At 42.1% G+C, this 27,323-nt stretch overlaps 1 protein-coding gene across 3 annotated transcripts in view; it reads left to right on the top strand.

Moving 5' to 3' along the window:
- Positions 1-27,323, top strand: part of smarca2 (SWI/SNF related, matrix associated, actin dependent regulator of chromatin, subfamily a, member 2) — a 188,152-nt gene that overhangs the window by 149,416 nt on the left and 11,413 nt on the right. For all 3 annotated transcript variants that reach the window (XM_034692458.1, XM_034692461.1, XM_034692460.1), the window contains 9 exons: positions 1,057-1,161; positions 5,014-5,100; positions 7,892-7,938; positions 11,926-12,092; positions 13,835-13,998; positions 18,514-18,741; positions 19,034-19,111; positions 20,579-20,797; positions 23,291-23,514. In XM_034692458.1, the coding sequence (XP_034548349.1) occupies positions 1,057-1,161; positions 5,014-5,100; positions 7,892-7,938; positions 11,926-12,092; positions 13,835-13,998; positions 18,514-18,741; positions 19,034-19,111; positions 20,579-20,797; positions 23,291-23,514 (1,319 nt within the window). The remainder of the gene's footprint in view (positions 1-1,056; positions 1,162-5,013; positions 5,101-7,891; positions 7,939-11,925; positions 12,093-13,834; positions 13,999-18,513; positions 18,742-19,033; positions 19,112-20,578; positions 20,798-23,290; positions 23,515-27,323) is intronic.

Below are 27,323 nucleotides of genomic sequence, written 5' to 3'. Positions count from 1 at the left end.
TAGATAGATAGATGGATAGATGGCTGGACGGATGGATGGAGGGATGGACGGATGGATGGACGGCCAGACGGAGGGACAGTTGTATGGCTGGATGGTCGGACTGATAGATGGATGGATGGAGGGTTTAGATGGATAGACGGAGGGGTAGAAGGATGGATGGATGGATGGATGGATGGTGCACAGCATCCCACACATCTCACATAAACCCACCTATATACATACATGACACATATGTAGTTGCACAGATTGGGAATACGCACAGGTGTGTCTCCACGCAGCAGCACTCCAAACATAGATAAATAGATAGAGAGATAGAGAGAGAGAGAGAGATAGAGAGATAGAGAGATAGAGAGATAGATAGAGAGAGAGAGAGTCTGCAGACCTGTAACATAGAGAAGGCAGATATTGTGAATAAGAAGATAGACCTGAGTTGGCGTTCACATCGAGCGTTTGCAAATTGTCCAATGAATCGCTTTATTTTCAGGGTTTCTCTTTGTTCTGTGGCAGTAAACTCTAGTGAGCAAAAAGGGCCAATGAACTTCAATTCTCTTAGCAATAACATCCAATAAGCATAAGACCTTCATAGCTTGCTAGTTCTAATTTGAAAACACTCAGTGTCCAAATTCAAATAGCTCTCTGAAAGGCGTTTAATGGGAGCTTTAAAGCGCATTAAGCTTCCTCATCAGACAAAGCAGAGAGCTGGCGTTAAGAGCTCATTCAGGGCTGCTTCGGGTGAATTGTGGGAAATTGAAAAAAGGGTTTGTTAAACACACTTTCAGCTTTTACGACGGATCATAATCAGAAAAATAAACATACTTCTGAATCTTAGTTTAGGAGTTACAGGAGTTGGACAGATTGATTCTTCTGCATGTCTTTGTGTATGAACTGTTTCAAGGTCTGAACATAATGCACCTTTCTCTCCCTCCATTGTTTTGTTTCCCTGCTCATTAACTTTTTCTGTCGTGTGAAGAATGAAGTGACTTTATAAAGGAACAGATGTTGGCTTTAACAGGCTTTCCACTGTCTGATGCATTGTGTTTGTTGTCACTCACTCAGGTGGAGTATGTCATAAAATGTGACATGTCTGCCATCCAGAAGGTTCTGTACCGCCACATGCAGAAGGGAATTCTACTCACTGACGGCTCCGAGAAAGACAAGAAGGTAAACATACCGAGACCCCCGTGGCTTCGCTGTCGGCCTGTGCTTTGTTTTATCAGCGTGTCGTGCTCACTGACTGAGCAGTGGAGCTTATAGAACAAATATATTCTCTGCTTCCTGCTGTTTGACATCAGAAGAGGTCTGTGTTTCGTTTTATAATTGGGTTACAGGCAGCTTGCTCTTTTTCTGTTCAAAGTGCCTTGTTTAAAGGACAAGATGTTAGTTTGTACAAGATGAATAGCATATCAGAAAGGTTGTTCAATCTCAGAGGCCACTTCTCGGTCTTTCCTTTCAGTTTAGTTTTGATCCCCACAGATTCTTCTCCAACCAGCTGGAGATGGAGGCGGCAGGTTTCCCAAGCAAATGAAAATAAAGGACTCAGAACTTTTCTGAGTTTAAACTTGGGATGCCAATATTCTCTACGCTATATCTTTGGAAATGTTAACAACTATTGATTTGATGTTGCTGGTCTGCAAACATAGCGTGCCAGCAATAACATCAGTGCCATCCCCGGTCTGTTTGTATCCAACGATGAGGAAATGTCCTGTGTAATGTTCTCAACCTTCGTACCGTGTCGTTGTTGGCCGTAGTTGCGTGTTTCATTGCTCCCCTTAAACCTGGATCACTGCCGCAGCCCTCTGCTGAGCGTCTTTGCTGGGCACAACCATAGACTGTAAATAAAAATGGACAGCGTTGCTCCGCCTCTTCCCGTTGTACAGTTCTGAAGCCAAAAAATCCCTCTCCTGGGCGCAGCCATTGTGCAGCCAGAGCCTGTGAAGCCTTTGTAATAAGTTCCGCCCTACAGCGTAACGTCACAAGACGCTGTGTGCCCTTTGAAGTTTCGTTCTACGCCGGCTGTGAATCAAAGGAAACAGGAAGTAAAACCCCGTTTTTTAAACTCTAATAACTAAAGACAAATAAACTTTTCAGAAAAAGAGGAGTTGGACACAAAACACTCAGATACTAACTACATATCACCACAGCATACAGATGGGAGAAACATTCATACGACGTGTATTTATTTTTTAAAGTTTGACTCAAGCGGCAAACTCCGGTCTCAAACGATGAAGCCAATGCGGAAGTGATATAAACTGCAATACATCGAAAATCCGCTTGAGGCTGGCTGCAGAAACATCGGAAACCACATAGATATGAATGGGAAAAAGACGATGTTTGCAGCATTAATAAACATGTTTACAGCCTGGTTCAAAAAACGGCTTGGCCCTACAACGCTAATCTCTCTATCGGCACACACTGTACGGGGGGTGAATTTTTTTCTAACATGAGGGTTAAGAAGATATTAAGATTATGAGTTTTGCCCAAATAAGGACATGACTGACGTGGCTGCCGGTCGGGAACACACAGCCATTGGCTAAGAGACTCACACTACGTCACACTCTGCCTAGTTGAGTTCCGCATTACCAATATGGCTGCTGCCGTCGATTTGCTTCAAAACAGCTCTCAGGAACAGATGGGTGACGTCACGGATACTACGTCCATATTTTATACAGTCTATGGTTTGACTGCTCCCCCGTTCAAATGAATGGGGGAGACGGATTTTTTGACCTATAGTGCAGCCAGCCACCAGGGGGCAGTCACACTGCTGAAAGCCTCACCACCAGGGCCGTATCCGGCACGCTTGGGCACAACACCTTCAGCCAGCTGATTTATATCTAACCATGCTTTAAATTTAAAGCTGAAAAAATGTGTGTTCAAGTAAGTTCTTTACAACCAATTAACCAATACAAGATTAATTAAAGCCTCTGGTAACCCAAGTCAACGAAAACATTCTACCTATGATATTTATAGTCAGATGACAGATGGTCAAAATAACAAAAAAGATGCAGTGCTTTCAGACGTCAAATAATGCAAAGAAAACAAGTTCATATTCATTTTTAAACAACACAATACTAATGTTTTAACTTAGGAAGAGTTCAGAAATCAATATTTGGTGGAATAACCCTGATTTTTAATCACAGCTTTCATGCGTCTTGGCATGCTCTCCACCAGTCTTTCACATTGCTGTTGGGTGACTTTATGCCACTCCTGGCGCAAAAATTCAAGCAGCTCAGCTTTGTTTGATGGTTTATGACCATCCATCTTCCTCTTGATCACATTCCAGAGGTTTTCAATGGGGTTCAGGTTCAGATTGGGCCGGTCATGACAGGGTCTTGATCTGGTGGTCCTTCGTCCACACCTTGATTGACCTAGCTGTGTGGCATGGAGCATTGTCCTGCTGGAAAAAACAATCCTCAGAGTTGGGGAACATTTTCAGAGCAGAAGGAAGTAAGTTTTCTTCCAGGATAACCTTGTACGTGGCTTGATTCAGACGTCCTTCGCAAAGACGCGTCTGCCCGATTCCAGCCTTGCTGAAGCACCCCCAGATCATCACCGATCCTCCACCAAATTTCACAGTGGGTGCGAGACACTGTGGCTTGTAGGCCTCTCCAGGTCTCCGTCTCACCATTAGACGACCAGGTGTTGGGCAAAGCTGAAAATTGGACTCATCAGAGAAGATGACCTTACTCCAGTCCTCTATGGTCCAATCCTTATGGTCTTTTGCAAACCCCAGCCTGGCTCTCCTCTGCTTCTCATTGATGAAGGGCTTTTTTCTTGCTTTACACGACTTGAGCCCTGCCCCTAGGAGCCTGTTTCGAACCGTTCTTACGGTGCACTTCACCCCAGCTGCCATTTGCCATTCTTTTTGTAGGTCACTTGATGTCATCCTACGGTTGTGGAGTGACATTTGAATGAGTTGACGGTCAGTGGAGAGTCGTTTTGGCCCTCTGCTAGTCTGTAGCTTTGTTGTCCCCAATGTCTGCTGCTTGACCTTGTTCTTATGAACAGCCGTCTTAGAAATTTTAAGGATGGAAGCAACCTGACGCTCACTGTATCCCTCTGCCAGTAAAGCCAGAATTGAACCCTTCTTTTCCTCAGTCAAAACTTTTCTTTTCAACTCTTTTGGCATGGTAAATAGTTATTTTTGGATTCCAATTACTTTAGAGGTACTGCTAGCACTGTCTTTGCCATCCAGCTGGTCCTATTGCAAGAGAATAGTGATGACCTCAGCAGTGGGTTTTATACTTTTCCTCGTTAAATAAGATTTGTTTCAGGTGATCACCTAATCAGTACCTCATTAAGTAGAATGAGGTGTGCTTGTGTTGGAATTCAACATACACTGGAATGGAATGGCTGTCATACATGTAGAGATGCTGATTTCAGAAAAATGTGCAGTGGTCTCTTAATTTTTTCCAGAGCTGTATATTTAAATTATTGGAACTGAACTGGTGTTGTCGTTCTTTTATTTCCCTAACTGCAGTGGATTTGGGTGCTATAATTGATATTTTTTTATCAGTCCATCAAATAAAGAAGTAATAGGTTTTAAGGATTACTTGTAACGACAGAGATGATCTTCCTCTGAAAGTTTAGCTCCGTAGACTTCACAGAGATTTAAGCTCACTGATTCGCCGCCTCCCTTCAGCTATACTCCTTAGGTTCACTCTCGATGCAGTCATATTGGAGTATTCAGCTTCTGCCATAGTACTCGCCCGGCACCAGGCAACTGTAATACACCAGATATGCCAGATATGAAAACAGAGCAGCAGGAGATTGAATACTGAACTTCTTGTTAACAAGCCTTGAATCAATACAGGAATCTAAATAAAGCTTCTTTTTTTTTTTACAGTACAGTTACTGCTGCTTATGAATAACTAGATAACTAGTGTGACATCAGCTTCAATTAAATCTCATCGTTGTGTTCTGATCTTGTCTTCTTGTCACACTTTGCATCTTTAAACTCATCAAACAAATCGTCACGGTCTGGCATTCTTTAATTAGTGATCTCACTTTCTCCAGGGCAAAGGTGGAGCGAAGACCCTGATGAACACCATCATGCAGCTGAAGAAGATCTGCAACCACCCTTACATGTTCCAGCATATTGAGGTGAGTGCTGCTGACGACTGTCACTTGAAAATCTGAGACCAACTTCATGCATCCAACTGATAAAATGATCGGCCGATAAGCAGTGGTGGACAAAGTGCACGTCTTCATTACTGAAGTCAAAGTATAGATCCTCCTGGTCAAACGTTACTCCAATACAAGTGAAAGTTGTTCAGTCAGATTATGACTTGATTTAAAGTCCTGGAGAACTTGCTTTTAAAAATACTGAAGTACTTTTTAAAGTATCTCTAAACGTATTTTCCCAAAGCATGAGTGCAGTCAAGAATGCATGGGTGTACATTCTGCTACTTTCTGTTTATCTACAAAACAGAGATTTACAACAATACCAATCATTCTTTATTTCAAAACCTCAAACGTTGGTTTAAAATATGGCCGTAGTACTCAGGTAGAGAATCATCATCCTTCTCAGTCATAGATCGCCGGTGTTTTGGTTTAAACAGCGACCCTGTTAACTGTAGACTTTCAGCCGGATGCATCCCTCATAAACGTCTTTAGACGATCATTAAATATCTGATGAGGATATTGAATCTTAATACCCCCTCTGTGTTCTTTAACAACTGTGTAAACTCCACAAACACTGTTACATTCAGCTGAAGGTATCAAGTTTACAGGGTCACTTTTAAAACCGTAACACCAGGAGAGACGCATTCACGGTGGGCTGAGAGAAGACTACTGTTACAAGCTGCTAAATCAAGAGAATCACAGCTTCTTCTTTTGAAAAGTACACACAGATACAAAAAAGATAGAACAAATAAAAACTAATGAAAGAAAGAGAAATCAAGTGAATCACAGATGTGTGTGATGTTATTGTGGACGGAGGGCGGAATAAAAACACTGCGGTTAATCTACCAATCAGACACGTTCAGCATTGCAGGCCCTGCCCCCCAAAAGCCCCAGGCTTTTTGAAGAGTACTACCCCCCTAGCAGGGGCTTTTTAGAGGGGAGATTATCTACCCCTGAACTAAATTTAGACCCTGGGTCCACTGGTCAAAACGCACGTAGTTCAGGGGCAAAGTCCTTAGTTCCGGGGTAAAGTTCCTCCGGTTGAAAAACGCCTATAGACGTCATCACCACGACTATATGAACAGACTGATCTGAGTAATGTTTGAACTGATCTACGCTCAACTGAGGTACGGCTACACCACTGAGACATACCAAACACAAGCACACAAACAGTTTCCAGTCTTTGGGATCTGATTTCAGAAAAGAGAAGTCATCAGCTGACTTCAAAGCAAAAGTAGTGAGTAACTAGAGCATTGATAGAAATGTAGTCGAGTCAAAAGTATGATATTTGTCTTTCAGATGTAGTGGAGTAACATTCAAGTAAAGTACAGACACTCAAAAAATGTACTTAAGTACAGTACTCAAGTAAATTTCCTTTGTTACTGTCCACCACTGCAGATAAGTAAAAGTCATTTACTTTAAAAAAGAGTAATGTTTCCTCCCTCACACCACTTCTGGCATGTCTTGAGGACATCAAAGCCTGGATGGCTTTTAACTTTTTAAATTTCAATGAAAAGAAAACAGAAGTGATGGTGTTTGGTCCCAGTGGCCCATGTGAACCTCCTGTTGACTGTGGCCCTTTGGCAGATTATTTGAGGCCAACAGTCTCAAACTTGGGTTTTAAGATGGACAGTGATTTTAAATTGGATCGTCAAATTAGCTCTGTAGTGAAGTCCAGCTTTTTTCAGCTTAGGCAGCCGGCAAAGGTGAAGCCTTTTCGTGCACAGCAGCACTTTGAGACAGTAATCCACGCTTTTATTACTTCTCGGCTGGATTACTGTAACGCACTTTATATTGGAGTCAGTCAGTCCTCCCTCGCACGTCTCCAGTTGGTGCAAAATACAGCTGCTCGCCTCTTAACTGGAGTACGTAAGAGGGAGCACATTACTCCGATCCTGGCCTCCCTCCACTGGCTACCTGTGCACTTCAGAGTCCATTTTAAGATTCTGTTATTTGTTTTTAAATCTTTAAATGGTCTGGCCCCGCCTTACCTCTCTGAGCTCCTTCACCCCTACGCTCCTGCTCGGTGCCTCAGGTCAGCTGATCTGCTGCTCCTGGAGGTACCGAGGGTAAAACGGAAGCTGAGAGGGGATAGAGCTTTTTCTGTTGCTGCTCCAAAATGATGGAATGAGCTTCCCCTCCACATTAGACAAGCCTCCTCACTGTCCATTTTTAAAACTCATCTTAAAACCCATTTATATTCCTTGGCTTTCAACCCAGCATGAGACTCTGCTCCTGTTTTAGTGTTTTATGGCTTGTTTTTATTTATTGTTTTATTATCCTGTGTTTTAATTGTTTTTATACCTGCGTTGTTTGTCTATTTATGTACAGCACTTTGTTCCGGCTGTGGTCGTTTTAAAGTGCTTTATAAATAAAGTTGAGTTGAGTTGAGTCATCACTGTCGTAAAGTTCTGTCATGCCCCTAAAGTTCCCAGAAGCTTCTATCAATGTCATTAAAAGTAAATATCTTTAGTTTGACCTTGTGTCCATTAAGTCTTCTTTGTTTCTTATCTTGTATTTTTTCTTTGATTGAATAACACAAAAAAATACAAGTTAAGATTGTCTTAAAAATAACTAAAAAATACTGATTTAATCCAAGAAGAAACTTATTATTAGTATGCCTAAGAAATCACAGAGTTCCCGTCTTGTACTTTGAGAGACAGCTGAAAGGATTCCTGTGGAAGTTTATCCCCAGGACATCCTGATAAGAATTCAGGAGATAGCTTAAAAGTCTCTTCTTATTAAAAACAGTAAATGTTGTCTTTGACAGGAATCTTTTGCTGAGCACTTGGGTTATCCAAACGGCATCATCAATGGGTAAGCTGTTTTTTACTCACCCAACCTCATTTCACTTGACTTTTATCATCCAGAGCTGCAGAGTCTTTGATGTAATGAATGCTGGGGTTATTTTACAAGTAGAGGCTTTTTTTGATGATCCAGTCTGATGAAACAAACCGTGTATTTACCGACATTCATGTCTACAAAATGGGTTATATGTATAATCTTAAAAAAGATTAATTTGGTAACACGTTAGCCATAAATCATTGAATAAAGAGTCAAAATCAGGCTCTTTGGAAAAGCTTAAAAAGTATGATGTAAAGGCTTTTATTTTGTGTGTGTGTTGGGGGGGGCTTTTTCTGCCTTTATTGATAGGACAGCTGAAGAGAGACAGGAAATGTGGGGAGTAGATAGCAGGGGAAGACGTGTAGCATATGGTCCCGGTCAGAAGTTGAACCAGCGACCACTGCAATGAGGACTATAGCCTCAGTATATGGTACGCGCTTAAACCGCTAGGCCACCAGTGACCCTAAAGACTTTTTAACATTTAAAACTTTCTCTATGAAAGTATATTTTATGACATAATACCTGATGTTTACGTAATTTCTCCTTTGTTATCTGTGTATAAACCAGCCCTGATTTGAAAACATAAACCAAGGTCTGCCTATACCAACATCATAGTGTGTTATTAACCATTATGTAATGTTTATAATATGAAATAAAAGGATTTAAAGGATAGGCTATGAACAAGCAGCAACTCCCAGTCTTAAAGTGACATATCATGCAAAATGAACTTTTTAATGGTTCTCTCCCTGAAATATGTGTCCCTGGCATGTCTACAAACCCCCCGAGAATGAAAAGAATCCATTCTGCCCCTGTTCTGATTTCTCCACCTTTCTGTAAATGTGTGCTGAAACGAGCCGTTTCAGACTTCAGTGTTTTTGTAACGTCACAACAATATCTGGTCTGTAACAGAGTCAGAGCTCGGAGCTTGTTCAGCCCATAGACTGTATAAAATACAACTCAACCCCTCCTCCGTTTTTCATTCCCTGCACACATGTGTGCTAACAAGGAGCTTAGGAGGGAGGCATGCTAGTTGTAGGCTGTCTTAATAAACACAAAGGTCTGTTTTACTCCCCACGTCTGCAGATTTGAAGATCTAGTGGATGATTTGTATTTATCATGGAAAAGTGCTAGCGATAGTTAGCATAGCCACATAGCTAAATGTCGTAGCTGTAGCTGTGTACCAAGACACACGTCGACATAATGACAAATAAAACAACAAGAAACACTAAATCGGTGACCAATCCTTCAGAAAGGTCCTGCTGCCTTTCTGGCAAAGGTCGGTTTTACTCCACACGTCTGCAGATTTGAAGATCTAGTGGATGATTTTTATTTATCATGGATAAGTGCTAGCGCTAGTTAGCATAGCCACATAGCTACATGTTCGTAGCTGTGTACCAAGACACACGTCAACATACTGACAAATAAAACAATAAGAAACACTAAATCTGTGACCAATGGTTCAGAAAGGTCCTGCTGCAGGCGCCTCTCCGTCAGGATCAGATTCTGGATCAGATTCAGAGGGTTGCAGTAACGCGATCTGTTAGCAGCCGTGTATATTCAGCCAACATGTAAACATTAGATCAACGTGCTGGAGAGCCGAGGGCACATCCACTTCCTGAGGGGGCGTGGTCAGAGAGAAAACAGACTGTTCTGAGGAGGGCTGAAGAAGAGGGTTTTTCAGGCATGCCAAAATCTGATTTCAAAGTTTTTTTTTGAGCATAAACTTTAAAGACATGTTTTGTGGACCTCTTAGACCAATATATATTGATGAAAAAAACGTGACATGTCACCTTTAAAATATGAAGCCCATGTGGAAGTGTTAAAAACTGTAGTTCATCGAGTGTCCACTAGAGGCTGGCTGCAGAAACACAGGAAACCACATACACACCCATTCAAAGAAGACGATCTTTACAGCAGAAATGAACATGTTTACAGCCTGGTTCAAAAAACAGTTTAGGATTGAATAGCTCATTTCTCTATGTGCATACACTATACGGGGGTGAATTATTTTATAACTAGAAGACATTAAACTTACAAGTTTTTCCCAAATCAGGACATAGCTGACGTAATTGACAGAGGCTAAAGGCCCACCTCTTTATCTCACACTATCTCGGACCAAGTAAGGTTGTTTTCAGCATTTCCAATATGGCACCCACAGACGATTGGCTTTAAAACAGAGCTTCAGAAACAGATGGATGATGTCACTGATACCACATCCATTTATAATACAGTATATGGCTTTGAATCTTTAACTAACTTTAAATATCATATTAAGTACCCCTCCTGAAATGTTAGAGGACCTTATGATTGCAGAATGAAGAAGAGCCAAGCGATCCGAACAGGCCGAGTCACTGCTCTCATTTATTTCCCCAGTTTTTGTGAACACCTCATTAACAAGAGCTGGATTACTGAATCAGCCTCAGACGAAAGGCCTGTCACCTGTATTATATTTGTTCACAACATGGTGGGCTGTGTTCTCTGATCTCTTTAAAAGCGTACTGAAACAGTGCGGTGATTGAACACCTTATGTGAGGAACACACCTGGAGATGATTACTCATTCTAAGCAGATAGCAATTACTAGCAGCTAAAACAAGATGTGTGAACAGCCAAGGTACAGCCTTCTAACAAGAAGTGACAGATATTGCTGTGCGTGTTTGCGGTGCTAATGAGACAGTAATCACCAAGCCTTAACCTCTCTGCCCTCCAGCAACAAAGCAGCACGATAGCGTTATAAGGAACAATGATAACCAAATGTGAAAGCAGAAACGAGATGTTTGATTTCAGCTCTGGGCACTGCAGAAACACATGATGTATTAGAAGGAAAGCCTTTAACAGATTAAATCAATAAAATGCAATATAGTGTTACAACTCTGCTCCTGTGTAGTGTGTGTGCTCAGTACACCCACACACATGCAAGCTTATATAGCGCAAAATCACAACAAACGTTATCTGAAGACTCTTTCCAAACAGAGCAGGTCTAGACCGTACTCTATGTTCTAGTATTAACAAAGACCCAACATCAAGACAGGAGAAGATCCAGTCCCATCTTACAGACAGGACTCAGTCTGATCTCATCTTAATCCACCATGAGCAGAGCACTTTGCAGCATTTAGCAAGTTACAGTGGCAAGGACAAACTTCCTTTAACAGGCAGAAACCTCCAGCAGGACCAGACTCATGTTAGACACACATCTGCTGAGACCGAGTTGGAGAGAGGGATAGAGGAGATGAAGATAGAGAGATGATAGTGGTGAGAAGGATATTAGTAGTTGTAGCTGCTGGAGTCTGGCACATCAACAGCAGCAGAGATCCAGAGGAACCTACGAGACAAGGGAGCTCAGGGACTCCAGAAAGGTCTATGGTTAGTAACTATAATGGGACAGGGAGAGTTAAAGGAAGTGATAGGCAGAGAGAGAAGAGAGAGGGAAAGACAGGATCCCAGTGTGTCAGTTCCCTCGGCAGTCTAAGCTTATAGCAGCATAACTAAGAGCTGGTCCAAGCCTGAGCCAGCTCTAACTGTAAGCTTTATCAAAAAGGAAAGTTTGAAGCCTACTCTTAAAAGTAGAGAGGGTGTCTGCCTCCTAGACCCTGACTGGTAGATGATTCCAAAGGAGAGGGGACTGATAATCGAGGCTCGACCTCCCATACTGTTTTTAGAGACTTTAGGTATGACAAGCAGGCCTGCATGTTGGGAGCGTAGTGATCTAGAAGAATCCTATGATCAGAGCTTTGAGGATGTTAGCTTCAGTACATGGAGCGCCTGCTTTCCCAGCTGAGCCAAACTGATGTAAAATGATACAAAGAAGATAGAGATGCCACACCAAACAAAGCCTTACGCTCTGATATTAATGGGTAAAAAGCTTGCAGCAGATTAAAACTACAAGCAACCAACACTTTTAATGATTATATATTGAAAGATTATAACATATGTTCCGTTTTTATTGGTTTATCTCCAACCAGGCACGAACTGTACAGAGCGTCCGGTAAGTTTGAGCTCCTGGACCGCATCCTGCCGAAGCTACACGCCACAAACCACAGAGTGCTGCTTTTCTGCCAAATGACCACTCTAATGACAATCATGGAGGACTACTTCAGCTACCGCAACTTCCTGTATTTACGCCTCGATGGTAAGCTCAATTCCCAACCAATGTGTTACAACTTTTTAAAGTTTGTCGGGGGAAAAGTGAAATAGTGACAACATTAAGCTTCAACAAGAAAAGACCAAACTGTTAAATACAATTATTATATATATATGAAAAGACTTCAGGGTCTCAAAAGGACGTCTATACATTGTAATAAAAATCTCTGTATGAAAACAGTTCTAGCTTTCTCTCTGAAGTTTCTCTGTTTTTAAAGACGGTTAAACTACAAAATACTATCAATGCTAGGTGCTACAAAAACTACTAACAGGCTTTGACTTCACAGAAAGTGCGTTATTGCATTTAAGAAGTCTGCATCAGGGCCCTCATTCTCTTGATTATTAGCCAGTGGGTGAGCAGTAAGTACTTCCACACTTAGCAGTCATGTGCCTCAAAGTCTGAGTCCATGAGTGCAGAGTTTGGGATTGGGAAAGAGAGGTGTTGCAAATTGGGAGCAGAAAACCAGTAGCACACATACAGTGAGAACAAGAGACACAGCTCTGTTCCTGAAGAGAGACAGGACAGTCAGTTGATGAAACACAGTTTTAAATGATATGATCAATGGATCATCATCTCTATTGATCAGTTTACATCTTAACACTATTTCTAGATTCATGCATTTTCCTAAATCTGGTAAAGTTCTGTGTTCTGTTCCTCAGAATATTTTACTCGTATCACTTCTCTCCATCTCAGCTTGTTAGAACTGCAGAGTTGTTCTCCTTAAAGACAGCAGGGCTCAACATTGCTAGCATTTTCTGCATATGCAGGTGAAAATGAGTGTGGTGAAGTGACAGATAATTTGAGAGCACTGCTGTCGGAGCAGAGTTCATATAACACCGATTTGCTAAAATGTGATAATCACAATTATTTTATAACTGCTTACATAAGTAAACGTACACAGACGGACATTTAAAACAGTCCGTGCCTCTTTCAGCGTCCATGTGAAGCTCAAAGAACTACATAAAGACATTCGACTGCCTCCTAGTCCTTCCAACAAGACATGTGATTATCAGACATTGAGTCAGATTTTGGGCTCTGCTGATCCTCTGATCTCTTTGTGCGTTTGGTGTATTTTAAAAGATCCGTTTCTCTTTTCTAATTGAAGCTGAGCCAGACATGTCAGAATAAAAGAATAATAATGTTTCTCACTGAGACGTCTGAGTATTCTCATCACACACACGCTGTAAGATAACTACACACAGAAAGAAAACCCTATCAGCCTCTAGCTCTAGAAACAAGGACTGGAGTTATCTGAGGGGAATTTTAAAGAATCATTTTTTGGGCTCTTTATGAAACAAAAGCTACAGGGCAAGGGAAAGAAAGGGGAGCTTTAAACGGGGGTCAGTTTTAAAGGTTGCATCCAGACACATTTGTAAGTATTGAAAAAACTCTGATGTACTTGAAAAAATCATCACATTTCAGCCTTTATCTCACACCAGAATAATCCACCTCACTCAGCATTTCTATAGATCAAATAAAGAAGGTATTTTGAAGAGATTCTGAACCTTTTTGGTTCCATTACTTTTGAAACCTTTCCTAAGCAGAGACACTTAATGGCCTTTTCCACACAACAACCCTGAAACAGTTTAATTGGTCAGAGAAAAGGCTGAGTGACATTTTTACTTCCCTAACCACAATACGCTCTGCACCAAAAGATCAAGACAAAGTTCAAGCAGACTTTATCAACGTTAATTTGACAGACTCAAAAAATATGCTTTTTGTTGTGCCAGGAACCACAAAGGCGGAAGACAGGGCGACACTGCTGAAGAAATTTAATGAGGAGGGATCTCAATTCTTCATCTTCCTGCTCAGCACCAGAGCCGGTGGACTGGGCCTCAACCTGCAGGCGGCGGACACTGTCGTCATCTTTGACAGTGACTGGAACCCACATCAGGTACATTTGTTTTGGGGCATTTTTGCCTTTATTGGATAGTAGAGCTGGAGAGAGACAGGGAATGTGGGAAGTAGAGAGTGGGGGAAATCATGCAGCAAATGGTAGAGGTCGGAGTCCAAGCTGTGATCTCTGCACATGGGGCGCACGCTAAGACCGGCCAATGGTATCCCAACGTACGTTTGTGAAATGATTATAACCCGTGATAAAGTTTCTTATAGCTGAAAGTTTTCAGTAGAGTGTACGAAGCTTAAAAAAAAAACTTGAGACAGATTCAAGCCAGCTCCCCTCAATGTTGCCTTAGCTGTTAGCTTGTTTGCTAATCACGTACTGTCTGTAATCTGTCTGTATAGCTGTCTCTCCGCTCTTTGCACTGCTGTGCTCGTGTGTCTCTGTCTGCACATCCACCGGTGAAGATGACAGTTTGTTGTCATTTCCCTAACTGCGGGGGATTTGGGGAAACATTTCCCCAGGACCGATTCACTAATTTTCCCCAGGACTGGTTCAATAACTTTCCCCAGGACTGGTTCAATAACTTTCCCCAGGACCGATTCACTAACTTTCCCCAGGACTGGTTCAATAACTTTCCCCAGGACTGGTTCAATAACTTTCCCCAGGACTGGTTCAATAACTTTCCCCAGGACTGGTTCAATAACTTTCCTCAGGACCGGTTCAATAACTTTCCCCAGGACTGGTTCAATAACTTTCCCCAGGACTGGTTCAATAACTTTCCCCAGGACTGGTTCAATAACTTTCCTCAGGACCGGTTCAATAACTTTCCCCAGGACTGGTTCACTAACTTTCCCCAGGACCGGTTCAATAACATTCCCCAGGACTGGTTCAATAACTTTCCCCAGGACTGGTTCACTAACTTTCCCCAGGACTGGTTCAATAACTTTCCCCAGGACTGGTTCAATAACTTTCCCCAGGACTGGTTCAATAACTTTCCCCAGGACTGGTTCAATAACTTTCCCCAGGACTGATTCACTAACTTTCCCCAGGACTGGTTCAATAACTTTCCCCAGGACTGGTTCACTAACTTTCCCCAGGACTGGTTCAATAACTTTCCCCAGGACCGGTTCAATAACTTTCCCCAGGACTGGTTCACTAACTTTCCCCAGGACCGGTTCAATAACATTCCCCAGGACTGGTTCAATAACTTTCCCCAGGACTGGTTCAATAACTTTCCCCAGGACTGGTTCAATAACTTTCCCCAGGACTGGTTCAATAACTTTCCCCAGGACTGGTTCAATAACTTCCCCCAGGACTGATTAACTAACTTTCCCCAGGACCGGTTCAATAACTTTCCCCAGGACTGGTTCACTAACTTTCCCCAGGACTGGTTCAATAACTTTCCCCAGGACTGGTTCAATAACTTTCCCCAGGACTGGTTCAATAACTTCCCCCAGGACTGGTTCACTAACTTTCCCCAAACAGCTCAGAGTTGAGACAAACAGCTCCGTCTGACACCTGGAGCCGAGCTCCTCTGCGTGCACATACTACACTTCAGACTCCGCTGCTCCGGGCGTCCCATGGTCCTGATGCCCCGGAGACTACGAAGTGATAAAACTAATAAATGATATAAGTCCTGATTCTGAACTATTTTGTAACTCAGCACTCAGAGACCATTTGAAATGAATAATTTTCAGATTCTGGAGTTTTTATCTCTCTCTCTCTTGACCTGTCAATCAAAGAGTTAGCGGACACGCCCACACAGTCCTGAGAAATACTCTGAACTGGAAAATTTTTGAACAGAGTTCTTTCATAGTTGTGGATGTTTATTTTCAGTCGGATTTTTGTTGAAGCTTGATTACACATCACATTTTGATATTCTATATGATTTTTAAATATTACATAAAAGAGGCTTTAAGTTTTAAAAGCTGAAGTGTGGGGAAAACAAAATCAGGGAAAACATCTTCTACACTCCTTTAAGGATCAAATGGCCGAAACAGGGGCTGGAATCAGGTCAGGACTTTGAGAGGAGGAAATGTGGAGAGAGATAGAAACACAACTTAGAAAGATGCATTATAAACTCACTTTCCCAGAGTTTTTCTATCACTGTAAACAACACCACAGAGGAACGCAACAACCTGTTATTTGTCCCACAGATAACACGTTACATTCTTTGTATCCTCCTGCTTGTTATCTTGCTCAGCTCTGGTCAATAGGGAATGAGTGAAGCAGCCGCTGGCACTTAGCTCAGGCTGGTTCACGTTTCTTAATGAGTCATTAAAATAAGGGACTTCATCGTGAATAAACACTTGCTATTGAACTATCTTCTCTTAAACCTTTACTTTGTGCCTGGCAGCAGAATGCAACCTTATTTATTGCTCTATTACTTTGCAGACAAGTGCAACATCTGTCACAACAGCCTGGTGCCATAACTTAATTAGCAGGATGCAGCTGATTCACACCCTCAGTCTTTGTAGACTAAAAAATGCACCCTAAGAGACAGGATGCTCTTTATGAACAAAAACCATTCACTTATTTTCACTCCTCATAAGAAACTGGAGTCTTAGAGTTGCAGTTTAAGCAGTCATGTCTCTGAATGTCTGGTTGACCATCACACAGCAGACTAACACACCTACGCAAAGAGAAATTCTTGTCGTAACTTTTTAACAAGTATCTTCTCTATTTGTATTCTGAGTGTGCGACCAGACGGTTCACGACCACAGTGGCACAAAAGTTCTTCTCTAAGTGCTGAGAGCTCAAAACAAAGAGTTAGTATTCCCTGTCACGCAGGTGCTGAACCTACCTGCATGTGTCCCAGGAGAGGAGTGCTGACGCTCTGCCTTTAATTAGGAGCTCTTTGACACCAGCTTTGCGTGTCACAGCTACAACAGGAGTGTTTGTGATAGAGGGGGTCGTGTTTGTTGGCTGACAGAGAAGAGAGGGATGAACAAAATAGAAAATAAAGAATGTTTCCCTTTTTATCCTATAATTTTAACATTTATACGGCAAGAAAAAAAGGGAGGAGAAGAATAATAAATTGAAGCCGCAAGCGGCGATGTGCGGGCCCTCGTTCAAGCACCGCCTGATGTGCGCTACTCCCTGATGTGCACGACCGCCTGATTTAAGCCACCGCATGACATATCACTTTTTTCATCAATATATATTGGTCTAAGATGTCCCCAAAACATGTCTTTAAAGTTTATGCTCAAAAAAACACTTTGAAATCAGATTTTGGCATGCCTGAAAAACCCTCTTCTTCAGCCCTCCTCAGAACATTCTGTTTTCCCTCTGACCACACCCCCTCAGGAAGTGGATGTGGCCTCAGATCTCCGGCACGTTGATCTAATGTTTACATGTTGGCTGAATATACACGGCTGCTAAGAGACCCGCGTTACTTCAACCCTCTGAATCTGATCCAGAATCTGATCCTGACAGAGAGGCGCCTGCAGCAGGACCTTTCTGAAGGATTGGTCACAGATTTTGTGTTTCTTGTTGTTTTATTTATCAGTATGTCGACGTGTGTCTTGGTACACAGCTACGAACATGTAGCTATGTGGCTATGCTAACTAGCGCTAGCACTTATCCATGATAAATAAAAATCATCCCCTAGATCTTCAAATCTGCAGACGTGGGGAGTAAAACCGACCTTTGTGTTTATTAAGACAGCCTACAACTAGCATGCCTCCCTCCTAAGCTCCTTGTTAGCACACATGTGTGCAGGTAATGAAAAACAGAGGAGGGGTTGAGTTGTATTTTATACAGTCTATGGGCTGAACAAGCTCCGAGCTCTGACTCCGTGACAGACCGGATATTGTTGTGACGTAACAAAAACACTGAAGTCTGAAACGGCTCGTTTCACACACATTTACAGAAAGGTGGAGAAATCAAAACAGGGGCAGAATGGATTCTTTTCATTCTCGGGGGGTTTGTAGACATGCCAGGGAAACATATTTCAGGTAGAGAACCATTAAAAAGTCCATTTTGCATGATATGTCACCTTTAAGTTTAGTAATGTGGGGTGGGTTTGGAGTCTGGGCTGGGGTTGGGGTTGGGATTAGGATGGGGGGAGTCTTTTCATTTATTTATTTATTTATTTATTATTACTATTATACATTTTATAATTCATTCTATTTTAAGTTGTTTTTATGTCAAATAAAAATATGAAATATAAAATAAAAAGATATTAAAGAATAAAGAGAGCCAGTGATGCGGCCTGATAAATAAGAAAGAATCTGAAATAAAACACGCTCAGGTGACATCTCCTGTAAAAGCACATCTATAGAAGTGTGTTTTTAACAGAGATTTAAAAGAGGATAAAGAGAAATGTCCAATGCACGCCAAGAAAGTCATCATGCCCCCCTGAAGGTAGTCCACATCTTTATTTTCCGTTTTTGTTTTGTAACATAATAAGTATTTAAACAAATGACTGTCTTACTGAATGGATAACAGTGTCTAAAGAATCTTTCCTTCCTGTATCGACTTTCAGTTTGTGTTCAATCAAGCCCAGTGATCACCCCTCAACACTGACCCAGCTGAAATGATCTTGTATCTTCTCTCCAACTCCAGGACCTCCAGGCTCAGGACCGGGCTCACCGCATCGGTCAGCAGAACGAGGTGCGCGTGCTCCGTCTCTGCACCGTCAACAGCGTGGAGGAGAAGATCTTGGCAGCCGCCAAATACAAACTGAACGTGGATCAGAAGGTCATCCAGGCGGGCATGTTCGACCAAAAGTCCTCAGGCTTCGAGCGCCGTGCCTTCCTGCAGGCCATTTTAGAGCACGAGGAGCAGAATGAGGTAATGCTGATGTCACTTCTCTCAGAGGTTGGGACATTTGAGAACGAAGAGGAGGTATCGGACGTTTTTATATAAGCATCTAAATAGATTGTGTTGCTCTAGCTGATTGAAGTGTGCTGGTTGTGATTGAATTACAGCAGCTCCTTCGATATGATCAGAGAACACAATGTCACATAATTTTGTAAGACAATGTCAGATATGTAATTGGTGTTTGATCAAATCTGAATGCAGATTGATTTGCTTTGAACCAAGCATCACTGGTTTTGACGTTTTTTTCCAAATGCAACTGTAGGAAGAAGATGAAGTTCCCGATGATGAGACCCTGAACCAGATGATAGCCCGTAATGAAGATGAATTTGAGCTCTTCATGGTAAGGAAAACACATTTTGGGGCCTGAAATACACTCCTTCTTGTAAACTTTGCAAAGAGAAGAAGCTGGCACACATTTTTCTTACATCGTCATCAAATAATATCATCTCGAGGCCCCTGTCTTTGTCAAACCTTCAGATTTGGCAACAAGTGTCCTCCATAACAGGCCTGTTTTCCAAAATACATGAACTCAACTCTTGACAGTTTCACACCACACAACTCACCTTGATTCATCCTGCTTATATTGGCTAGTTTTGTGATGAGTACAAGATATCAAAGGTGCACTGACATGTTAGTAAGTTGACACCAAGTCAGCAGTTTTTATTCTGACAGCCAATCAAGAGTATGGTTTCAGCAGAGGAGGATGACACATTAAGATTGCATTATGCTTTGGCAGTGGTTTAGCTCAGTTATTTGAGCAGCTGTCCCATGCACAGAGGCTAAGTCCTCAGTGCACCAGCAGCCAGTTCCAGATTTGATGTGCTTGTGCTCTAACTGTAAGCTTCCACTCTTGATATATTGTTGTTAAACAGATCTCCTGGACACTTTCTGCTAATCTTCCTTGCAGTGAGGCAGCTTCTACACTCTAGGAAACTTCTGCAGTCGTATTTCTCATCCACTCTTAGATTAGTTTTCTGCTGCAACATAGTCTGAATACCCAAACAAATAGAGAGCTGAGAGTAAAGTTAGAAAAAGGGAGCCTATGTAATTAAAAAGCATGGAAACTGTTAACAGTTCATTCTTTATCACTAAAGGTGCATTTCAACCAAGAGTTCCTAGGTCTTTTAGCCCCTAGCACTACTTTCCCTGGAACTAAAAGGTTTGTGTGCCCCCATTGTTGTCTGCATTTCAACCACGGGCTGAAGTCCCAGTAGATTGTTCATTCGTGTAAAAAAATCCAGAGTGTAAACAGCTCATTTACATCCATCCTCCCAAAGCAGATAACCAATACACAGACAGTAGGTTTTGAATGTGAATGTGAATAAATGAGATTAGCTAACACTGATGGTCCCTCACTACATAGCAGCCTCTACCATCAGTGAGTGAATGGGTATGAATGGGTGAATTTGACGAGTAGTGTAAAAGCGCTTTGAGCGGTCAGACAGACTAGAAAAGCGCTATATAAGTACAAGTCCATTTACCATTTACCATTAGGTTTTAAAGGATAAGATATACACTTAATGATAGAATACACAAGAAGAAAAGGGCAACATACGTCGTCAAGGCGGACATGTTTTCAAGTCTTGAAATTGGAACATGTAGGGCACACCCTTTTGCACAAAATGTGTGCATGCAAATATTAACTTCCTGTCGCTGTCACCACAATTTGTCCAACTCTATTATGTCTATGTGGCACCCCACAGTCTCCTTCTAGTGCAGATATAAAGACTTCCTTTAATGTGGTAAAGCATAAAGAAACAGACATCAGCTGTTAGTTCTCTGACTGTCCTTGTTTCACGCTCTGCAGCGCATGGATATGGACCGCCGACGGGAGCACGCAAGGAACCCGAAGCGTAAGCCTCGTCTCATGGAGGAGGACGAGCTGCCTTCTTGGATCATCAAAGACGATGCTGAGGTGGAGCGGCTCACGTACGAGGAGGAGTCGGAGAAGATGTTTGGCCGAGGATCGCGCTGCCGTCGAGACGTGGACTACAGCGACGCACTCACTGAAAAGCAGTGGCTACGGGTAAAGAACACTTTCACTTCTGCTCTCCTCAATCGCTCCTAAACTGTAGCTGATACTTGTTGCTCTGTGCTGCTGCAGTGGATGTATCATAGCCTACACCTGTGACTGTTTTCTGCACATTCCCATATGTAGAAATCAACCACTTTAGGAGCAGTCCTTAACAATTCATCTCAGAAATAAGGAAGCACATAAAACACTGTAAAGTGGAAGAAGAAAAAACTCTGTCCTCTTGTTAACTCAGCTCTTAGGCAGTTAATTACAACAATCTTGTGTAATTTGCCGACTGATTTGAATTGCATGAACTCATTCTCTGTAATTAAAGGTATAAAACTTTTTCCTGCTCTACAACTATCGGAACGCAAAACTTGTATCAATCATTCAGTTGCATATATACGAGACTGCCATTAACCTGCAGTTTAATTCCTTTATTTTGTTTTAGTCGCACCGTGATAAAAATAAAACACAAAGTTTTGTTGATCCCGAAAAGAACAAGTAACAAATCAGTCCAACATTTCAGTTAAACACGAAGTACTTGTGCTGAAAGAAAGGATGAGCGCCCAGTGGAGAAACCCAATCTACTATGCCCTCTACTGATACATTTAGCAGCCTACCACGTGGCTCCTGATATCCCCCAAAGCCTGAGATAGAAAGGACACATGAGGAGAGAGAGCTGGGGTTATCAAGTTGGCTCCTCCCTTCACTGATGTTTCCTTTAGTTCGGCCCACGTAGAGCTGGGCGATATTGAAAAAGATGTTATCATGAAAATCGCGTCAATATCAATAATTATCACGATAAATATCAAATCATTCCATTTAAATTTAAAGTCAGATTTTTTGCTCCTGAGTGAAAGTTGAAGACGGTTTGTTAGCTTGTATCTGGATTTAGTTTTCTGATCAGCTTCTTGAATCCATCGTTTCTGACGGTGCGAACAGGAAGCAGGTCTTTAATGTAAGATGAGATTTCGGTGAAGTTGAAGTTTGTAGATTCTTGTTTTTCTCAGGTTGAGATTATTTCCATAATTTAATTTAAATTTACAACAAAGAAATATCAAATTGTATTCTGTGTATCAGTTTATAGAGTATTGTTTTGAGTTGTGCTCTCGCTTTTAAGGTTCCTAAGGGTTACAGGCAGAGTGATGTTGTTTCCCACAGTGCAGTGAATGCATCACACTTATTCAGTGTTCAGTTGTCCTACGGTCGCTGTTCACATTAAACTTGTTAAAAATGCACAGCAGAAGTTGTCGCTGTGCTCTTCCTTTACCCACACCCTGAAAGTATATTTCATGAAGTGTATTAAGTTAAGAGTTAACACAGAGTCGACTCAGTGTCAGACTAACGACTCTGCTTTGAGCTGGTAGCTTTTGAGTTTTCTTCAGTGTCGCTGTCGCTGGGTTTATATTTGGCTCCAAACATATTTAAGCCCCGCCTACCTCTCACCATGTAACATGATTGGCTGTTCAATGCCGTCTTCTTCTTCTTCTGTCTAATGTTGGTTGGCAACTAGCATTTAAGGATCATTAGCGCCCCTCCCTTTCCAGTGGTTGGGAGGTGTAATTACAGGTTTATTTATAATGAATTATCACCCAGCCCTAGGCCAACGACACCTCGGAGAGGCTAAACAGTTAACTCTGGCGTCCCAGAATCAGCTCCCACTGTCTGTCATTTCCACCAGCAGAACCTCCCAGTTGAATAACCCAACCCATACAGTACTGCCACGTTCAACAGACCCAGGCTCCGTACATGCAAGCTCCAGGTAGTGACAACACCTGGCCCCTCACAGCACCCACCACCCAACATACAAGGGGGAGGCAGACAACTTGTTCCTGTATTGGTCTGTCTTTCAGGTCACTTACTCCCCTTACTGTCTCAGCCAAAGCCTGTTTGTTCATAAGTTATAACTCTTAAAAAGATGACTCAAAGACACAGTTTCAGTTTTGTTTAAAAGCTCAATAATGTCATGTGGACACTAGTTTTTAATAAATGTTCCCAAACACGAGTAATCAATCATCCATGACCGGATTTGATAAGTGTAGCTCAGACTGATCCAACAGAAGGCCAGTCATACACAGTGAACACACCGTGAAGGTCCAGTCACCCGGGTAGATCTATTTTATTGACTCAGGCTGAGGTGTTGTGGGGGAACAAGAATAAAACAAAGGAGCTTTGAGACCACAATGTTCGAGTTGTTAGCTGTTGTCCAGAGAGATTCTAATTACAAGTAGATCATTCTAAAGAGGCCTGTTAGCACAGCTTCAGGATTAAAGGCAGACAGAGGAGAAAACACTGCAGTCAAAGCATCTGCTGGTGTTATATGTTCTAGGCTCCAGCAGCAACATCTACAACTACTTCTACTATCTGTCTCATCACTATCGTCTCTCTCTTATGCTCCTCTATCCCTCTCTCCAACTCAGTCAAAGTAGATGTGTGTCTATCATGAGTCTGGTCCTGTTGGAGGTTTCTGCCTGTTAAAGGAAGTTTGTCCTTTAATTCCAGGCTATAGAGGATGGAAACCTGGAGGAGATGGAGGAGGAGATCCGGCTGAAAAAGCGCAAACGTAAGAGGCGTCAGGACAAGGACTCATCAAGCAGAGACGAAGGGAGCTCCAAGGCCAAGAAGAAACGGGGACGTCCTCCGGCTGAGAAACTCTCCCCCAATCACCCCAAACTAACCAAGCAGATGAACACCATCATTGATACAGTCATCAACTACAGAGACGGGTAAGGAGATTAATTTCCTCTGTCATTAAAACAACTTATACAACTCTTCTGATCAAGTAGGGAGACAACATGTTCATTGTTTGTCTCGTATTCTGAGCTCTGATTCATTAGATTGTTTTTCCATGGGGGCAGAGCCTTTGAATAGGCACCACACCTGACATAATTAGATTTTCATCTGAAGATGAATCTCTTTCTGTTGCAATCCAACAGGTCATTGAGCTTGCTTGATTCATGTTGGGTTTAATTTCCAACATGACAAAGTACTGATGTGTTCCCTCTGTCTGACCTCCACAGTCTAATGATACGTCCTTACGAGGAGTCACAACCGAAACTTCTCTGCTTCCTCTCTCAGTGTGAAGACAATCATTTAGACAGTACCGATGCAAAAGTGGTAAACAGACAGTAAATGTGATCAGAGCTGCATTTTTAATCAATGGTCTGATAACAAGAAATGACAGAACGTTGGTATGAACTGCTGCTGTATCATGACTAGCCAGTAATAATAATAATAATGCATTTTATTTATAGGCGCCTTTCTTGGCACTCAAGGTCACCTTACAACATTAAAAACAAACAGAGTTTAAATAACAAACAGTAAATAAAACACAATTTCGACATACTGACAAATAAAACAACAAGAAACACTAAATCTGTGACCAATCCTTCAGAAAGGTCCTGCTGCCTTTCTGGCAGAGGTTGGTTTTACTCCCCACGTCTGCAGATTTGAAGATCTAGGGGATGATTTTTATTTTTCATGGATAAGTGCTAGCGCTAGTTAGCATAGCCACATAGCTACATGTTGTAGCTGTGTACCAAGACACACGTCGACATACTGATAAATAAAACAACAAGAAACACTAAATCTGTGACCAATCGTTCAGAGAGGTCCTGCTGCAGGCGCCTCTCCGTCAGGATCAGATTCAGAGGGTTGAAGTAGCGCGGTCTGCTAGCAGCCGTGTATATTCAGCCAACATGTAAACATTAGATCAACGTGCCGGAGAGCTGAGGCCACATCCACTTCCTGAGGGGGCGTGGTCAGAGGGAAAACAGACTGTTCTGAGGACTGCTGAAGAAGAGGGTTTTTCAGGCATGCCGAAATCTGATTTCAAAGTGTTTTTTTGAGCATTAACTTTAAAGACATGTTTTGGGGACCTCTTAGACCAATATATATTGATGAAAAAAGCGTGATATGTCACCTTTAAGAAGTCAAAAGGCTCTCACAGTGTGTCAAAAGAAAGGCAACAAAGACAAAACCAAACCTTGTTTGAAGTCTTTTATTTTGTTAACTCTCATGATGATTTTTCATTGATATATATTGTCTCGGTCTTGCCCTGCCTTTGTCTTGGTCAAGACTTGGTCTTGAGCCCTAAATGTCATGGTCTTCTCTCGTTCATGTCTTGGTCTCGGTTAATGTGGTCTTGACTACAACATACGACATAACACACACTTCCCCTGCTCTGAACGCTTTTACCTCCTTTTAATCAAAGTGTAGTGAAAGGCTAAGACATCATGAACCCACATCCAACATGCTGACACAGAAAAAGAAAGCCTTGGTTATGTGGTTGTGTGTTGTTGAAGAATAAAGGATCATGATGTGAAAATAATCCCCAGTGGCAGCCTGCAGGAGGATCATGTTTTGATTACGGCTCTCATAAGGTCAACCTGAGTCCTCTGTTGGGTAATATCGAGAGTACATCAGCCTATTTTAGAATCTCAGGTAGGAACATATTTGTGCTGAAACTGATGGAAAAATTCTCCTCGAAGGATAAAAGCGTTAATAACCTCTCTCATGAGCTTGTTGTGAAGTTATTTTGGTGCATTTTCATAACACTGTTATTTGAGGCTGTGCGAATGAAAAGCCCTGATCTCTCCCTGGAACACTCTTTAAACAGAGCTGTGAAGAAAACATCCTTCAGTCTTTGTGTTCTTTACATCAAACCCCCTTCAGAGTCAGTGCGTGTCTTCCTGTTTATTCCTGCTGTATGTTTTTCTGTTTTGCCTAAGTGTAAAACCTGGAGCATGCGTGTGTCCGTCTCTGTGATATGTACCCGTGCTTGAAGGAACATGTGCGTTTGTGTTCCTGCTACTAAACTATGCACTGGCGCTCTACCGTGTCGGAGCTCTTCCAGGAAAGAGCAACCTGCCTTTCCAAAGTCAAATTCTTTCCTCTCCCCGTTGATGGTTCTTCATCCCAGAGCATCTCAATCAAACCTCTGGCTCCTCTATCTGAACTAGACTGGGACAGAATCTGGATCTCTACTCCAGGAGGATTTCTAATACCCCCATTAAAAAAAACCCCCTCAAAACTGTAAAGTCAAACACAAGTAAAGCCTCCATTTCTCCCAAAAACCGGTTCAAGGTATAACCGTGAAGAGATCTGTAGTAGGAAGAACCTGATCCCTTTGATGATCAAGCACAGATGTGGATGCTGTTTTGAAACCATCAGTTATTTTACAGTCCGACCACAGAGACCGTCAGAGGAAAACCCGGCTCAGTCCAAAAACCTCATGATCACATTTCTGTTCATTCCAGCGGTTTTCATGCAAGTCAACAGTTTAGTCTGTTCCCAGAGGTCCATGTTACCATAACGCACGGCTGAAAGGACTCACACTTCATACATCAAAAATGTAAAATCCCATTTGAATATAACATTCACTTCTGTGGTTTCAGCCCCGTCTGCACAGTGGATCTAAGCTTGCAGCACATGCAGATCTCAGAGCCACCATGCGTGATCGTTGACTGAATATCTGAGTCTTTTAGACGTTAAAATCCAACTCTCCAACCTTTACAGGGTAGTCCAACCTCAAGCCTCATTGTTTTGTCTCATCACTATCATCTCTCTCTCTTCATCTCCCTCTATCCCTCTGTCCAACCCCAACTCAGCCTCAGCAGATGTGTGTCTAACATGAGTCTGGTCCTGCTGGAGGTTTCTGCCTGTTAAAGGAAGTTTGTCCTTGCCACTGTAACTTGCTAAATGCTGCAAAGTGCTCTGCTCGTGCTGGATTAAGATGAGATCAGACTGAGCCCTGTCTGTAAGATGGGACTGGATCTTATCCTGTCTTGAGTACGGTCTAGACCTGCTCTGTTTGTAAAAGCACCTTGAGATAACGTTCGCTGTGATTTGGCGCTATACAAATAAAGATTGATTGACTAATTGATGATTGATGAATTTGAATTTGAGTACAATGGTACATTTGGTAAGATAAAACTCTTATTTGTATCCTTTTCCTGTTAGGAAACAACAAATTTAAGATGCATGCAATTAGGGCACCAGTGGCCTAGCAGTCTAAGCTGCCCCATAAAACAAGGCTGTAGTCCTCATCACAGCGGTCACTGGTACAACTCTTGGCCAATCAATCAATCTTTATTTATAAAGCACCAAATCACAACAAATGTTATCTAAGGACTCTATTTCAAACAGAGCAGGTCTAGACTGTACTCTATGTTCTATTATCAACAAAGACCCAACATCAAGACAGCATAAGATCCAGTCCCATCTTACAGACAGGACTCAGTCTGACCTCATCTTAATCCACCATGAGCAGAGCACTTTGCAGCATTTAGCAAGTTACAGTGACAAGGACAAACTTCCTTTAACAGGCAGAAACCTCCAGCAGGACCAGACTCATGTCGCATATCTTCCCCCACTCTCTACTCTCCAGATGAATGCAATTACAGTATATATAAGAGTGAAAATATCTGGAGTTATCCTGGTATCTCACTGTTTCAAGCTTGTACCTGGACTCATACTGGAATATTGACAAAGACTGTCCTCCTAAGATAAAGACTGTCCTCCGGTTTTTGCTATC

This window comes from Notolabrus celidotus, chromosome 9, assembly GCF_009762535.1.
Source record: "Notolabrus celidotus isolate fNotCel1 chromosome 9, fNotCel1.pri, whole genome shotgun sequence".
Lineage (NCBI taxonomy): Eukaryota > Metazoa > Chordata > Actinopteri > Labriformes > Labridae > Notolabrus > Notolabrus celidotus.
This window is presented reverse-complemented; position numbering and strand designations above follow the sequence as displayed.